Source organism: Chiloscyllium plagiosum, chromosome 32, assembly GCF_004010195.1.
Source record: "Chiloscyllium plagiosum isolate BGI_BamShark_2017 chromosome 32, ASM401019v2, whole genome shotgun sequence".
Lineage (NCBI taxonomy): Eukaryota > Metazoa > Chordata > Chondrichthyes > Orectolobiformes > Hemiscylliidae > Chiloscyllium > Chiloscyllium plagiosum.
The window spans coordinates 4,552,198-4,569,293 of record NC_057741.1 but is presented as its reverse complement, the minus strand read 5'-3'; the positions used below and the strand labels follow the sequence as shown (position 1 = coordinate 4,569,293).

The 17,096-nt window shown below is 36.3% G+C and overlaps 1 protein-coding gene across 11 annotated transcripts in view; it reads right to left on the bottom strand.

The window, feature by feature from the left end:
* Positions 1-17,096, bottom strand: part of kiaa1109 (KIAA1109 ortholog) — a 420,067-nt gene that overhangs the window by 2,981 nt on the left and 399,990 nt on the right. For all 11 annotated transcript variants that reach the window (XM_043674034.1, XM_043674040.1, XM_043674039.1 and 8 more), the window contains 7 exons: positions 16,141-16,298; positions 14,345-14,537; positions 13,208-13,425; positions 12,815-13,066; positions 8,870-9,073; positions 7,836-8,030; positions 7,038-7,172 (listed from right to left, as the gene is read on the bottom strand). In XM_043674034.1, the coding sequence (XP_043529969.1) occupies positions 7,038-7,172; positions 7,836-8,030; positions 8,870-9,073; positions 12,815-13,066; positions 13,208-13,425; positions 14,345-14,537; positions 16,141-16,298 (1,355 nt within the window). The remainder of the gene's footprint in view (positions 1-7,037; positions 7,173-7,835; positions 8,031-8,869; positions 9,074-12,814; positions 13,067-13,207; positions 13,426-14,344; positions 14,538-16,140; positions 16,299-17,096) is intronic.

Sequence of the window (17,096 nt, the reverse complement as noted above, 5' to 3'; positions counted from 1 at the left end):
AAGAGAGGGGGCGTGATGTGATGGGCCAAACGGCTTGTTTCATACTGTAGGGATTCTATGATTCTAAATGGATGACCCCTTAGTCAGATTATGCCCTCTGGAATCATTGTAAACATTGTTGCTCCATCCAAAGCTCACTATCAATACTAACTTGGTTAATAAAATAAAGCTTTTTTAATCATAATTAACCAAAGCTTGTTTAATTTGGACTTGGTTCAGGGGTTGTTTATTAGTTTTTAAATCACATGTTTCTACTTTAACGCTAATTTTGAAAACTGTAAGTCATCTTTTAAAATATGAGAATTATGTTACAAAGAATTGCAACATTGCATATGCAGAGAAATAATGGCAGCAAAATCTTAGTGAAGATTGTTCATTATGGGCTGAGTCTGAAAGGAGGCTGAACAACATGACCCATGCAAAAAATACGGCAGAACTATGTGAGGAATCCAGCAGCAACTCTTTGCACGTTTTAACAACGTTCTAGACAATAGGGTAAGATTCTCACAATGCAGCACTGAGTTGCCTTTTAAGGGGAATTATTAATTATTAATAACCTTGTTAAGATACAGTTCCCCAGCCTATCACCTGCTGTGAGCAAGGTGGATGCCACAAACTCTCTGAGCCCCTTCAGATCTCCAGTGACTGTCAAGAGGTTCCACATTGTTTACATGCAACAGCAACTCAGGGCACAATCCACAGATACCAACTGCACACACCATTCACCCAAAGAAATTGGCATCTGATATTTGCTAACCCCTCCGGATCCTCATGGCACATCTCTGTTTCAGGACTTTAGCAAGTACAGATCTGCATTCTAGGGTACACCAGCAACTATCATTTAAAGGCTACCACAAGGACACTTGGTGTGCAGGACTGATGTATGAAAAGAATAGGAGGCCTCTGGAATTTTCTGCCACAGAAACTGATCGAAACAAAAACAGAATGTTTTCAAGAAAAATTTAGTATTTAGGACTAAAGAGATCAATGAGTATGGGGAGACAAGGGGAAACAGGATATGATTTGGATGATCAACCATAATCATATTAAATGACCTACTCCTGAAGGTATATCCCATGTTTCTAAGTATTGAATACTGAAAAACTGGGGAAATGGGATGAGGAGGAGGATATTGAGGAAGATGAAGCTGCCCCTGTGTACAGCTCAGATGTCAGGCACTGCAAGCCAAAAAGACCCTGACTGGAGTCCAGTCAACGAATGTTGAGTGCAGCAGACAATCATGGAATATAAAATAGTCATTGGTCAGCTTCTACTCATTTTGTTTGTATTCACTTTTGTTGGTTCTAAATACCACCTCATTTTGGAGTTGTCTAATTCCTAGCTTGTATGTGACGTTTCCCCATTGGACCATGACAACACATGGATCTACAATGGACATGGGGACACATTTGCAGTGACGTAGGGTATTTAGGTGGAATGTAGCTAAAGACAGGTAATGAGGGACCTGGTAGTTAAACAGTGACTAGGGTAAGGGAATGGGGTTGTATGTATGAGATAGTGTAAGCCTGTTCCATGAGTAGCATTGATCTATGGTTGCTGTGCCATTAGATTGCTGATGAGGGCATTGTTTAATAGAACGTGCATGTATTTAGAAGAGACTGATAATCCTTGCAAAAACTTTCAAATGATTGACTGTATTAGAAATAAAAAGTGATACTCTATGACATACTTCAAAAACCCCAAGATGACATTGTTTAATTTAAAAACTGTAGAGGTCCTGCCAGGACATGGCAGTGGACCAGGAATTATTTAGAACATGGAACTAACGGAGCATTTATAAAAATGTAGTACTGAAACTGGTCGGGGAAAGGTGCAAAGAGGTATATATTGGGTTCAGTACACAAGCCCTTGTTGCAATCTACATAAGCCAGCTTGGCTACATTTATCTCATTTCAAAGTCTAAAGGTTTTGATTTGTCCTTCTCTTCAGCATATAATTCAGGCTGACACTTTAGAATATGAGATGATGGGATGCGATATTATTAGACCCTCTATTCTTTGGTTAGCTATCTGACAATTTCAGTGGTGTAATCAAATGTAAAGATGCCAGAACATTTTTCAAAGAACAGTAAATTTTCCATGTGGCTTAATTAATATTACTTCCTTATCATCACCAAACACAGATAAACTAATCATCTCACTGTTGGAAATGAGAGATTTCTCTACATATTAACCATGTTACATGAAAAGTAATTAATTTTACATGAAACACAGATGGGTTAAGGCATGATGAGGTGCTTTCAAATGTAAACCTTTGTTGGATTAAGAAATTAAGTATAAGCTTTGTGGCCTACCTAATGCAGAACTACAGGAAGTTGTAGTTCATCTAAGACTAGATGTCAAGGAAGTAGTCTGACAGGAAATACATTGTATAAACTATAGATATGCTGAGTTTTTCTTTAAATGTACTGGTTAGATCATACTGGCATGTATGAAACAATGGCAAGATTAATCCTAAATTAAAAGGTAAAGAGGGATGGAAAATGTTAGAGGGAGACAGAAGCTTTTCAACGTAGAAAGAATGTGTATTAAATGGTCTTGATAAGATAAACTAAAAAATGTTGCTTTATTAGATTAGTAACGTAATCTAATCTAATCTAATGCAGAACTACAGGAAGTTGTAGTTCATCTAAGACTAGATGTCAAGGAAGTAGTCTGACAGGAAATACATTGTATAAACTATAGATATGCTGAGTTTTTCTTTAAATGTACTGGTTAGATCATACTGGCATGTATGAAACAATGGCAAGATTAATCCTAAATTAAAAGGTAAAGAGGGATGGAAAATGTTAGAGGGAGACAGAAGTTTTTCAACGTAGAAAGAATGTGTATTAAATGGTCTTGATAAGATAAACTAAAAAATGTTGCTTTATTCCAAGGTGAGGCAGTGAGACTAAAGAACTGATGTTAATACTGAGAGTAAAGTAGATCGGCCAACTGGCTGAATAGTATCTCCAACATGTCTCTAATCTAGATCCTTGATGTGTCATGCAGATGTAATTCAATATCATTGTTCAACAATCTCTTATTTTACACATTCAGTTTTCCCTAGTTTAGGGAAAGTGACTCTCCTTTTCTCAGCAATTCTGAAATCAATCTGTACGAGTTCAAAAATATAATAGACTTCAGAAATATCACTTGTCCTGTGTTTCTAAACACCACTGTAAAAACAATTTCCTGTTTCTGAATTGAAATGGCAAATAAAGTTAAGAGGTAGGTTAAAAAAGGTGTAGTGGCAGACATAATTACAGAATACATAGTATACATAAATACCAGTGAGAAAACAAAATGTCTAGTGGAGGACCTACCATTCATGGATAACTAAAAAGGTTAGAAGTAGTAGGAAATGAAGAAAAGCATATAATTACACAAAGATGGCTATACGATATATAACCAAAAACAGCAAAAAAACCTAAAAGAATAAGATGGGGAGAGAAGTAAAGTAGAATAGAAAACTAGCTAGAAATACAAAAGCAGATTGTCAGAATTGCTGTACATAGTTAAAAACAAAAATAATTAAACTAAGTGTTGGTCCTATAGAAAGTAAGTTTTGAGAATTATTAGTGAAAAATAAGGAGATGTCACATGTATTCAATAGGTACTTTTGCAATAGTCTTCACTATAAAGGAAAAGAGTAACCACATCCCAAAAATAGCAATAAAGAAAGAAAAAGAAAGGAGGATCTCAAGGACATTAGAATAATCAGGGAAGTATTTGAAAAATTATTGAATCTCTAGAGTGGCATGTATCTAGACCCTAATGGACTTCATATTAGGGTCTTAAAACTCATAGTAGTGATGGTAGTTCTAACTTTACTAAAATTTCCTAGATTTGGGTAAGGTTCCATCAGGTTTGAAAACAGCAAATGTAACTCCTTTTTTCAAAAATTCAGACAGAAGCAAGAAACCAAGGGCCAGTTTGTCAAATACCTGTCACAGGTAAAATGCCAGAAGCTTTTATTAGAAATCTTCCTTGAAAAATTCAAGATAATCAGGCATAGTTTTATGAAAAGGAAATCATTTCTGACAGATTTATTGAAGTTCTTCTAAAGTAGTAACATGTTCTATAGATACAGGGGAACTTGAATTGTATTATGTTGTACTTGGATTTCTAGAATGTATTTGAAAAGGTGCTGTATTAAAAGTTATTCTAGAAAATAAAAGCTAAAAGTAGGGGACAACATATTGGCATGTACAGAATACTGGTTATTTAATAGGAAACAGCGAGTAAGCAAAATTGTGCCATATTCTGGTTGACAGGATGAATCAGTCATGTGCCACAGCGATCAGTACTGGGCCTCAAAAGTTTTACAATTACACAAGTACAATTTTATAATCATCCAATAAACTAGCCTGTTTATTGTAAACTCCCATCTGATTCATTAATATTCTTTAGGGAAAGAAATTTATTATCCTTACTTGTTTTTCAGATGTGATTTCAGATCCATATATCAATGTGATTAACTGAACTACCCTTTAGGCAATTAAGGATGTACAATAAACGTTAACTGAGCTGTGTACAGTATTGCTTAGTGCAAGTTTAAGTCCCACCTGCTCCAGAATATCCAAGAACAGCTTAATTAGAACATATCTATGCAATTAACAAGAGCTCTTGTGGTACAGTGGTAATATCTCAGAAGACCTGAACTCAAGTTCATCCTACGCGGTAGGTATGTCACAACGTGGCCGAACAGCTTGATTAAAATAACTACATAATTAATGATTACCACTGGGACATAACATCTCAGTATTCTGGAATTCAAAGATTCTTTTGGTACAGTAGTAGCATCCCTACTTCAGAGTCAGGAGGCCTGAGTTTGATTCTCACCTGCTTGAGGTGTGTAACAACAACATCTTTGAAGAAGCCGATTATAGTATATCGAAATGGATATGGGGTATGGTGTAGTGGTAGTGTCCCTAATCTCTGAGCAGGCTGATTAGAAAAACAACTAGACTCAAGGGACCTTGTGGCAAAATGGTAGTGTTTCTACGTCTGAGTCAGGAGACTGGGTTCAAATTCCACCTGTTCCAGAGGTGTGTCACAACCACCCTGATCAAGTTGATTAAAATAAAGCAAATCCATATGACCTTTCTGGCACAGTGGTAGTTCCCCTACCTCTGGGCTGTGGAAAAGTGGGTTAAAGTCCCCAAACAGGTTGATTAGAAAAATATCTCAATGGATATGGGGTTTGCAGTTCAACTCAACAAAAGAACAATTAACTTGTGCACCATCACATTCTATTTGCACAGATAACTGCAGCAAAAACATGATATTTGTGATAATTTATATCAGATATTGAGCAACAACATCCTAGTTTATTTATAAATTGATTTTTGGTGAATAATATAATAGTAAAAGTCATGAAACCAAAGGTGTAAATGAAATGGTATGTTGCTGATATTATTATAATCGCAGCTGTTGCTATATCAGACCATTCAGATCCCAGAATGAAATCTGGTTCGATGGATTATATGCTTTTGAAAGATAGTTAGCATGGTAATTCACGTGAGACTGCAATTTTTAAAAAAACAACAGTACCAGATGCTAATTACACAGAATAAAAACAAACTAAGCTAATTTAAAATAGACATGAATATTATATAACACGAATAATAATGATCTTAACACACATAGCAAAAATCTTAACCAGTTTCCACAACACTATACAATACCAAAATTCAAGTCCAGAGAAATTACAGTCTTATCTCAAATCTTAGGTTTCTACTTAAGTGACTCCTTTCAGATTCTTTGCTATGGATTGTAGAGATAGTCATGCACTCCTTTTATGGCAGACATTAACATTTCACAATCTGAGAGTTTAGGATTTCTCAGTTCTAACAACCTGCAAATTTCTAATCCAACTCTCCTCGCTTGAAATTTTCACAAACCACACTCCTCTTCTAACGTGGCTTTGAACTGTTCTGAACTCTGAGGAGAGAAGCTATATTTACTTTTATACACAATCGTGGTATCTTCTGGATCAAATTGACAAAAAAAACTTGTGTAATCAGAAATCTGCTGAACTGGAAACAAACCTAACATGTATACGCTATCTTTTATAACCTCAATAATATAAATATCTTTCCACTAATACCACAGAATTTGCAGTCATCGGCTTTTTAACAAATTGCTGGATTTAATCATTGTTCCAACAGAATTCTCTGACTTGGTTTATTTTGAAAAGCAAACACTTCACAGACAAAACTAACATCCATCACCTCCATTTTAAGATCCGAATTCCAAAACTCTTAAACATAAATTATGCATGTTCCTTCACAATAATCAAAACAAATGGATAATATCATAATAACATTTGGATAATAACAACATATGAATAATACAGTATAAATGAGGAATACAAAAGGATCAAGTTAAGACTCTGGTAAACAAATTATAACCTTGCAGATACAGGAGGAGAAACAATGGAGGATGTGCTCACAAGCTTTGTTTTATTGTCTCATGAACAGCCGTCTCAAGTCAGTGCAGTGTGACATATTAGCCATGTCAAATATTGCAAATTCTTCAGGATGGGTTAACACACCAAACGTCACAGTGACATAGAACATAATCAATCATAACTATGACTGGGGCAATCAAAGTGCTATGGGTATGACATACGTAAAACTGAAAATATTCAAAGTGCTGATACAGTTACAAGGTATATTCTAGAATGGACAGAGTATGTGGTTAGAGGTAAATAGAGAAGACAGTGTCACTGAGAAGACTTTTAAATAATAAAACAATTATGCCAGTTGTGAGGAAAAAAACACTAAAAAGAGCAATTGTTGATGTTGGCAAGCATTCCCAGAGGAGTAATTGAGTGGTTAGGATCGGATTCCACAACTATCAAGGAAGACAGTTGATAGTCTTATGAAAGAGATTTGCAAATGAGGGAGAAAAGTATAAAAAGATCAGAACTGAGGAGCCATGTATCAATTTTTCAGCAAAACAGAAAAATTCATGAGATTGTTTTTTTAAAAATCAGCAGACCCTGAATTATTACTAAGTTTATCTTACCTTTCTCTTTTTCTTTGAGATAAGCAGATACAAGGTCATGCAAGAACATAATCAGTTCAGCATCCATGGTCACACAAATATGGTCAGTGAACTCTGTCACAACACTACATTCTACCTTTGGCTTACTGTTCGGATCTAATGGAAGGGAAAAAAAAACTCAATGCAGTTCTCCAGAGTTGTGTATAAATTTATTTATGTATGTTGTTCATGTTTAAAAACAAAAAGTTGAATGGTAATTTTAACAAATTATTTAAAAAATCAATTTCAACAACAATTTATGAATGTTATAATAATGTATTATAATAGATTACACATAACTACTTAATACTGAAAATTGATGATTGAACTTCTCCTGATTAGCAATGAGAAAAGGTTCCTAAATTGAAGGATCACCAATGGCCCCATAATGGATTCTATTGTGACAACTTTCCAGAGGAAGAGAGAAAGTGCTGCAAAATTTCAACTAAAAACAAAGATTCTACAGAAAATACCAGCGTAATAAATATATTTTTAAATTATAAGAATTCGACATTGAGCAGTAAAGCAAAATCAAGTTCCTACAGATTCAGAAAAGCTGAACTAAAACCCTGTAAACAAGGCATTAATTGAGACAAACAAGTTTAACATTTCAGGTCAATGACTCTTCATGATTTAGTTCTGATTAAAAATCACCTGACCTGAAATATTGATTGCTTCTCTCTGAAGTTGCTGCCTGACTTGCTCAATATTTCCATCAATTTTGTTTTTTTTTAATAAATCCCTTTACTGTTTAATTATGTACTTTTTCAAAAATGTTACCTTGCAGTGAAGGTTCTTGAGGTTCCTGCATGTGTATTGATTTGAAATCCAGCTGCATCCTTGGCAAAGCAAAGATTGTTTCTGTCTCATGATTGTAGTTGGCAGTTCCACGGAAGCCACTCAGCAGATTGGAACTTTTAATAGTTGCTTTACTGTCTCGGGTGTTAGCATCAACATTTCGAAGAAGGTTAAGCTCTAGATGAAAATACGTACAAGTCATTTTACAAATCTTTGATTTAAGAGGATTTATTTAGATCTTTCTCTGCTTTTAAAGAAATCTTATGCACAAGATGCTCATGAAATTGCAATAAGTAAGGTACTGGCATGGAAAGAGGATTAGCTGACTGGCAGAAGGCAGAGAGTGGGTAGAAAGGGGTCTTTTCAGGATGGCAGTCAGTGATTAGTGAAGTTCCGCAGGTGTCAGACTTGGGACCACAACTACTCAGTTATACATTAATGGATGAAGGAATTGGGGATATTGCATCATCTGCAAATGTAGCATCAAAGACAGGTAGAGGGACAGGTAATGTTGGGGAAGTGGGGAGGCTGCAGAAGGACTGCCAGGAGAGTGGGTAAAGAAGTGGCAGATTGAGTACAACGTGGGAGTGAGAGAGCTTATGCACTTTGGTCAGAAGAATATGGGGAAAGACTTCGAAAACCTGAAACACAAAGGGATTTGGGAATCCTAGGTCAGGATTCTCTTAAGGTTAATATGCAGGTTCAGTTGGCAGTTAGGAAAGCAAATGCATTGTTAGCATTCATTTTGAGAGTGCTGGAATCGAAGAGCAGAGATTTACTGCTGAGGCTGTATTAAGCTTTGGTCTGAGTGTATCTGGAATATTGTTCATGTATCAGACCAAAGTGCAGTCAATGAAAAAATTACACAGAACAGTTTGGCAATGCACAGCTTAAAGCAGTGCTGTAAAACATATTCCTAAAAGGAACAGTCTTCTGCTATGAGTATTTGAAAGTAAGTAAATTGATGGAATATGAAGAACGAAAAGTGAAAGGAGTAAGTTATTAAACTTTCTTACCTTCATTTCGCATGGCAGTAACATAGTTGAACCATTCCTGAACAGTTGCAACACCATGTGGTGGGTTTTCATGACGGCGTCTCGTTATTTTTGTAATTGTTGCCATGGGACTTTCTAAAGCACCACCAGGCTTTGTAACCATTGTATTGTGTCCCAAATGAAAATCCAGTGTTTGTACAATATACGTTGAATGATCACTGGCACCTTTAAGTAGATTAAAATAATGATGGTGGCTAAGTAGAGTTCAGAGGAACAAGCTTAGGTTTTAGAATTAACAGAAATTCTGGTTAATAACTTACATTCTCAAGAAATTAAAATGTCAATATATTTAGACCAGTTGATAAAATACACAAGCAGCTTTATTTTATGCACTGTATATTACTTTTGTTACTCGTGGAAATAATAAATAGCACTTTTCTGTGTATAAAATTATTTAGTTGACATTTTCCTCTACACTTATTAAGGTAAGTAAAATTAAATGAGTATTTGCACGGGAACATAGGAAATAGTAGCAGCAGTAGGCTATTCAGCCCCATGAGCCCCTCTCTTCAACCAGATCATGGCTGAGCTTGTACCTCAATATTATTTTCACGCCCTATTCCTGTACGTTTTAATGTCTTTAATAGTTAGAAACCTTTTGATCTCTGACCTGAACATACTCAATGATTAAATGTCTGACACCGAGTGAAAAACCTCAATCCTAAATGGCCTACCATCATTCTGTGATTGTGTCCCCTTGTCCCCGATTCTAAACTTTAGGGAAAACATTCTACATCTTTCCTGTCAATCCCAAAAAATTTGTGATTAATTATGAGATATGAAAGATATAAATGAAAAGCAAAAATCTGAAATGTTTTACTAATCTCATTTAAATTAAAATGCCAAACAACATATTTTCTATAATGAGGTGACCAAAACTGAACACAATATTCCAGTGTGGCCTAACCAGAGCTCTATAGAGCTGCAGCATAATCTCGCGCCTGTAAATTAAATTCCCCTGCGAATGAAAGCCAACACACCATATGCCTTCTTAACAACCCTATTAACTTGGGTGGCACCTTCGAGGGATCTATGGACATGGACCCCAAGATCCCTCTGTTCCTCAACACTGCCAAGAATTCTTAATCCTGTATTCTGCATTCAAATTCAACCTTCCAAAGCGAATTACTTCACAATTTTCCAGGTTGAACTCCATCTGCTACTTATTAGCCTAGTTCTGCATCCTGTCAATGTCCTGTTGCAACCTGGAACAGCCTTCCACACTATCCACAACTCCACCAACCTTTGTATCAATTATACTAAGTGACATAGCTTTGCTAAATGAAATCAGTTTAGTTTAACAGCCTTACCTTCACACTGAAAATCTCAATTAGTGATATCTTTTATTAAACTGCACAGTACACCTTGGACCGCAATTAATCCATCATACTGAATTATTAAAGAGATGAATTTTCCTGTCGCTTTAACAGACAAATGTTCAACAAGGATTGGATACAAAAATGCATAGTAATACTTCCAAAAATCATTCAATGGGCAGTAAAAGATTGAAAAAAACTATTTTCACACATTAACAAAAAATCCTAAGAGTGGAAACAATGAGCTAAACTCTGAGAACTGATCACACAAATTGTCACTTGGTTGCTTTCTTTTGTGAAAGAAGAGCACATCAAATTCCTGACAAGAAACTCCTATTAGGGCTCCTAATACTGACTGTTCTCTCAGTGCAAACCATTTTCACCGCAGTCAGCTGCCATATTCTGAAATTTAAAGGTCCAGAATGACAGACAGCAAGTTTGACAGCTGCACTTAAACAGTAAATACATAAGAAAAGTGAGAGGCTTTGGTGGTGGGATGGTATGGTACCATCAGATGGTATCAACAGATGGGTGGGCAGATAAGGTACCAGCTGGGTAGAGTGCCATGTGGATAGAAAGTAATTACTATCTGCGATTGAAAAATTCTGGACCAACATATGTGGTATTAAAATAATTGTATTCTCATCATGCAAATTTAGCAATACAGTATAATAAACATTTGTCATTTTGACATACGTTTAATAAGTTAACACTGCACAATCTCTTCAAAATACAAAGGGATACTTCAGACCAGTAGATTTCTGCATTATGGGAATAATCGTCTAACCTGGTGCAAAGGTCAGGAAATTTTAAATGTGACTTACATCTAAAATACTTATATTTGTTTGTTCCATGATGTTTTAAAACTGATTTATGATTCAACTTTCTGGATTATTTTCCATTAAGCCACTCAGTGCCTGATTCTTTAAAAATGTCAATGTATGGTTATGCAAAAGTTGTGAACTTAAACTGTACCCAAACTAGCATAATTAAAACCAAAAGAGAAAATGCTGGAAAATCACAGCAGGTCTGGCAGCATCTGTAAGCTCTTGTGGGCTTTGACAAAGGGTCAGTTTGACTCGAAATGTCAGCTCTTTTCTCTCCTTACAGATGCTGCCAGACCTGAGATTTTCCAGCATTTTCTCTTTTGGTTTCAGATTCCAGCATCCGCAGTAATTTGCTTTTATATAGCATAATTAAAACATCATTTTAAATGCCTGTGCCCAATTATGCACATAACAGAAATTCCAGCCCCAATCAATTTATTGTGTTTCTTGTAATTTACTTCTGGATGATAAGACACATCTGATACTATAGTAGTAAATAATATATGGCTATATTTTGCAACACTAATTTTCCTTGGCACCCTGATTTTTAAAAAGATTTCATTCAACCCATCAGGTGATCGTAATCAAATGACAATCTAAACTGCAGTGTAGCTACCAGCTTTGGGTCAAAAACAGAATTTCAGTAAGTATAGCAGCATTTGGGGGAAGAAAGCAAGTTAATGTTTTGAAATGTTAACTCTGCTTTCTTCCCCTAGATATTGCCAGATCTGTTGAGTTTTGTCAATAACTTGTGGTTTTCTTTCAGATCTCCAGCATCGATGTGCAGGTCAGGTGAATTGGCCATGCTAAATTGCCCATAGTGATAGGTGCATTAGTAGGGGAATGGGTCATAGGTGGGTTACTCTTCGGGCGGTCGGTGTGGACTTGTTGGGCCGAAGGTCTGTTTCCGCACTGTAGGGAATCTAATCTAATCTACTGTTCTTTGTTTTATAACTAGTTTTGTGTTTCTACTGCAGTCCAGTTGTGCCTGTTCCTCTGGTCTGGATGGCACAGTGGCTCAATGGTTAGCACTGCTGCCTCACAGTACCAGGGACCCAGGTTTGACTCCAGCCTTGGGTGACTGTCTGTGTGGAGTTTGCATATTCTCCCTGTCTGCATGGGTTTCTTCCCATAGTCCAAAGATGTGCAGATTAGGGGAATTGGCCAAGCTAAATTGCCCATAGTGTTCAGAGGTTTGTAGGTTAGGTGCATTAGTCAGGGGAAATGTAGAGTAATAGGGTAGGGGAATGGGCCTGGGTAGATTACTCTTCTGAGGGTCGGTGTGGACTTGGGCTAAAGGGCCTGTTTCCACACTGTAGGGATTCTAATTCTGAAAAAAACTAATATAAAAGATCTTGTTCCCTAGAAGATATACTTCAGTTTTGGTGACGGAGCTGTTCTATGGTATTCAAGGATTCAATACTAATTTTACAAGAGAACAACAGACGACCTGAGAGCAAAACATTTTTCAAACTCAACTTCACAATTGATGGAATTAAACTCAAATTATGAACTGTCCTATTTTGGTAGGGGCTTACATTACTTGTCTTTAGTGTACTCAGAACTTAGACTGCGAGCTTACTATTCAACTTGCATGTCAACCATCATCTAAATCCATTTTGCTTTAATTGGAAAATGCAATTTAACTGCAGGTTAAAATGCATACACAGATCTGGAACATTATTAAAATAAATAGATGAAAATACTTCTTACAAACATGACAAAATGCATGCATTTCTGACCCATAGTTATTTCTTATTTACCGTCTTCCCAGATTTTCTGAGCTTCGGTCCAGAAAGCAATGTTGGGCTCCTCAAGGTGAAATAATGCCCAAGACTTTGACCGGAAGTTTGGTCCATGAAAGCATGCTAGAGTCATATGATTTCCATGCAAACTCATAGATCCACCTAGCTGTACTGCATCTTCAGGCAAAGGCATTTGGAAGAGGGAGATCTGGCATCCAGCAATCACTTTTAGCACTTCTGGCCAATGCCGATGATGTGCTGCATCTAGCACTGCCAACAGCAAGGAAATGTTCATTATAGCTACAAGCTTAACCATTGTTCATATTTTTACATTCATAAATTTATTTGAAGAAAGTTCATATTTTTACATTCGTAAATTTACTTGAAAAAAATTAAATTAGTAATTCTCACAATGTTCACTGGAACTCCGCTCTACATTTATTACTGGTGTTTTTGGAGGTAGGTACTGGACAGGTCCCCAGGTAGAAAGGGCTCTTTTGCTAGTATCAAATTGTTGAGTGAAAAATTCCTGCAATTTCATTCCAATTTTAATTAGGTCTGGTGTGGTCGATCGTGAGATCATGACCTGGAAGATGTCCCATTGTAGATCTCCATGAACAAAGACTTCACTAGAGAGAAATCACAACAAATAAATACACAAAATGAACAATGTGGATAACTCTATATGTTAATTATTGCCAAAAGAAAACTTTTTGTCAAAGCTTTTAATCTTTCACTCGTCAGGACAATTGGCAAGAGTACCAATTTAAGGGAAATACCAGCTGTTTATACAGTATGAGAGGAATATGCTATTTGCCTACCAATTGGTCCCTGATTGGTAGAAGCATTGCTATGGAGAATGCAATGATGACAGACAATTAACTTTGTTTTATTTCTAACCAGGGAAGGTTGACACTGATTCATAAAGACATTGCCCTGAAAAATCAAGATTTGGAGATGCTGGTATTAGACTGGGGTGCACAAATTTAAAAATCACACAACACCAAGTTATAGTCCAACAGGTTTAATTGGAAGCATATTAGCTTTCGGAGTGCTGCTCCTTCATCAGGTGATAGACTATCACCTGATGAAGGAGCGACGCTCCAAAAGCTAGTATGCTTCCAATTAAACCTGTTGGACTATAACCTGGTGTTGTGTGATTTTTAACTGAAAAATCAAGGCAGGGGAATGGCTGTCACCAATTTTATTGAGTTGAAGCATGCATGTACACGTTTTGTCTGCCTGCAAAGTTTCAAATCAAAAATGTTTACAGGATATTCACACAAACAAACTGGATTGCTTCAAATATCCCAGCTAACTCTACATTCTTATTGGCTTAGTCAACAGTTTAAATATCCAATGCTCCAAAATCTATGCATGTCAAAGAGGTTACAAAATATCTTGTTGAGTAGGATCATCATATTAATGAAATGGAATAGTAATATAGCTCAAATCATTTTCAACAGTAGGACAAATCATAGTTGAAAAGCCTTCCCATATTCAACCACAGTATGTATGATTGTCCCCATAACAAAGAAGTTCATGTACCTTTTCTCAGTCATACTTAAGTCCACTGTATTATGAAGATTCACTTTCCATTCATCTTGTAGTTGCAAATCTGCATTGCTGAAAATTCCCATCAAGATACTGGATCCCATATAATCAACTCGTGCATCAGTGGAGCCCAGTGTAATCTGGATTTTATGGCTGGGTTGGTGATTTGGGTGTTCGGAGATATGAGCTTCAAATAAAAAAGGTAGCTTGTTTTCACTAATTTTAAGAAATCAGTATCAACAACATTGCAAATTCCTTCTGAGGTACAAACGGTTATATTGCATTAGAAAACATCAATTTACTACTTTTGCTACCTCTCCACACTTTCTTTCACAATGTTATATATAATTGCTTGGCCAAATTGGAACAGCTGAACAATTAACATAAGCTGAGTTTTAAAAATTAGCATTTACCAAATTGCTTTGAAGATCACTCAAAAACCACAAATATAACTTTTTCCCCAAGCTTTGTTTTGTGATTTTAAACTTTGTTACACCTTTGAACAGTTATTATATGAAAAGTACCAAAAATCACAAGTCATCATGATAGTTTAAAACAGAAATTGTCAACTTAAAAACAATGCATAAAAAAATGACTAATTCAAAAGAACAGACCAAGGTTTATGGTTGATACTTTGTTCCACAAGTCTAATAACTATGCTATGTAAACAAAAGAACAAATACTATGTTAAGAACTCAATACAATCAGACTTCTAATTTGTACTTGTGAAATAATGCAATTGCCAATTTAAGAGGACCTAGTTTCATATTTTGCATTATGATAAACTGCCTTAAATATTTAATCCAGTCTGTAACCTTTTTTGATGAGTGTTGAGTTGAAGCAGCACCTGATTTTAATTATATAATCTTAAATTTCCTGTTTATTATTTTTAACATATCATTAACCAACACAATACTCCTGCATCAATAATTTGATTTGCAGCATGCTGGCAGCTGGCAGAAACTTGCTTTCCAAATAAATAATATATTAAGCTATTTGGGTGAGGGGGAGTGGGAAAGAAAACAAAGTTAAATGGGGCCAAAATTTGCTGTCAAAATTGGTGGAGTTAGAACTTGCTGATATTTTTACATTAAGTGTACAATATCCAAAAGTCACCAATGGAGTTGCCTTGCTCCACTAAAAACTTTTATGAAAATTTCATTTCATTTTTGCATTGGCATCACTAACTTTCATTGAATATCATGAGTTTGTGTATCAATGCAGCAGATATGAACTAAATCCATGGGAATTTAGGGCTAGTCATATTTAACACATTTAAATGGCAATTAACTTCTCTGTTAATGAGAACTAGAAAATCATAATTGTATAGCCTTATTACTCAAATCTTTTGTTTTTTTTTAAGCTTTAAAGGTATCAATCTTAAAACTTAGCTTTATTTTTACTTTTTCTTTATGATGTTTTTACTCTCCCAATCTTTCCTATTTTATTTTTCTTGCCTGACTTGACAATAAATGTTCCCACCTTCAGTTATCTACTGTGCTATTTCCCAATCCTTAATTCTCACAGGTGAAGAGCTGACCCTGTTGGTTACTCTATTCACTCAGACCCACGATTCCCTTGCTGTGCACCCCAACTCACACTTTCAAAATGGTTGAAGTACTTTCATCTGAAGAATGTGGAGGAACATACAACAGTAGAGGTTGTCTGATGTTGTGCGCAGCAAATTTTGGCCCACTGAGACCACTGGTCTAGAAGGATGCACCAGAATAATTTAAACTGTTCCTGGATTATTCCAGGCGATTGCAAGTTATTTATGTTGTGAAACTTACAAACCATCTCCAACGTGTTTACATCTATAGTACCACCAACCACTCCTCCCTTCGAATCTAGTTGAGATCTTCCCAGACCAACCGACATTGATATTTCTCGGTCTCTGTTGCTACCCACTGATAATCGCCCCTGGCTTTTTAATCCACTAGTCGTCCACCTAAAACAGAATGAAGCAGTAATAGCAAATGTTGGGAAATGTATGCGCTGCACTGAGAATGAGATATTTATGTAAATACATTGCACAGAAACAGTTCAGTACAAGTATAATATCAAAGTATAGCTTTTTTAGAAAATTGGTGCAGTAAGCACTGCCTACAAACTTTCACACTTCTGGGATAAATGCAATGTCTTTCCCTATAGAGTCTTCCACAAAGCAGGTTTTGAGGGAAGGAGTGAGTCAATTAACACTAGGTGCTCAGACAGGAAACAACGCAACTAAACGGCTGAAGTTATTGATGCCAGACTTGAAATTTGTGTAAAATCGCTACAAAAACTCAGCAGTTCTGGCAGCATTGATGGAGAGAAAGCAGAATTAATGTTGAATCCAGTAACCCTTCTTCAGTCCATTTACTTCCTCCCTCGTTAGCCAAGATGCCAGACACAGCTTCCTGGCGAAGCAGTGGTTCAACTTCACTTCACTCAATCGAGTCTACTGTATTTGTTGCTCACAATGTGGTCTCCTCTGTGCTGCGGAAATCGCTTTGCAGAACACCTATCTTCCGTCTGTCGGAATAACCCTGAACTCCCAGTTGCCTGTCACTTGAATAGACAGTGTTCTCTAGCCAACATTTCTGTCTTGTCCTGCTCCAGTGCTCTAGTGAGGCTCAGCATAAGTAGGAAGAGCAGCATCTTGTTTTCAGCTTGGGACCATGCAGCTGTTAGGGTTGACTACTGAGTTTAATAATTTCAGATCTGAACACCTCTTTCCATGTCCTTTAACCACCCCCACACCCCA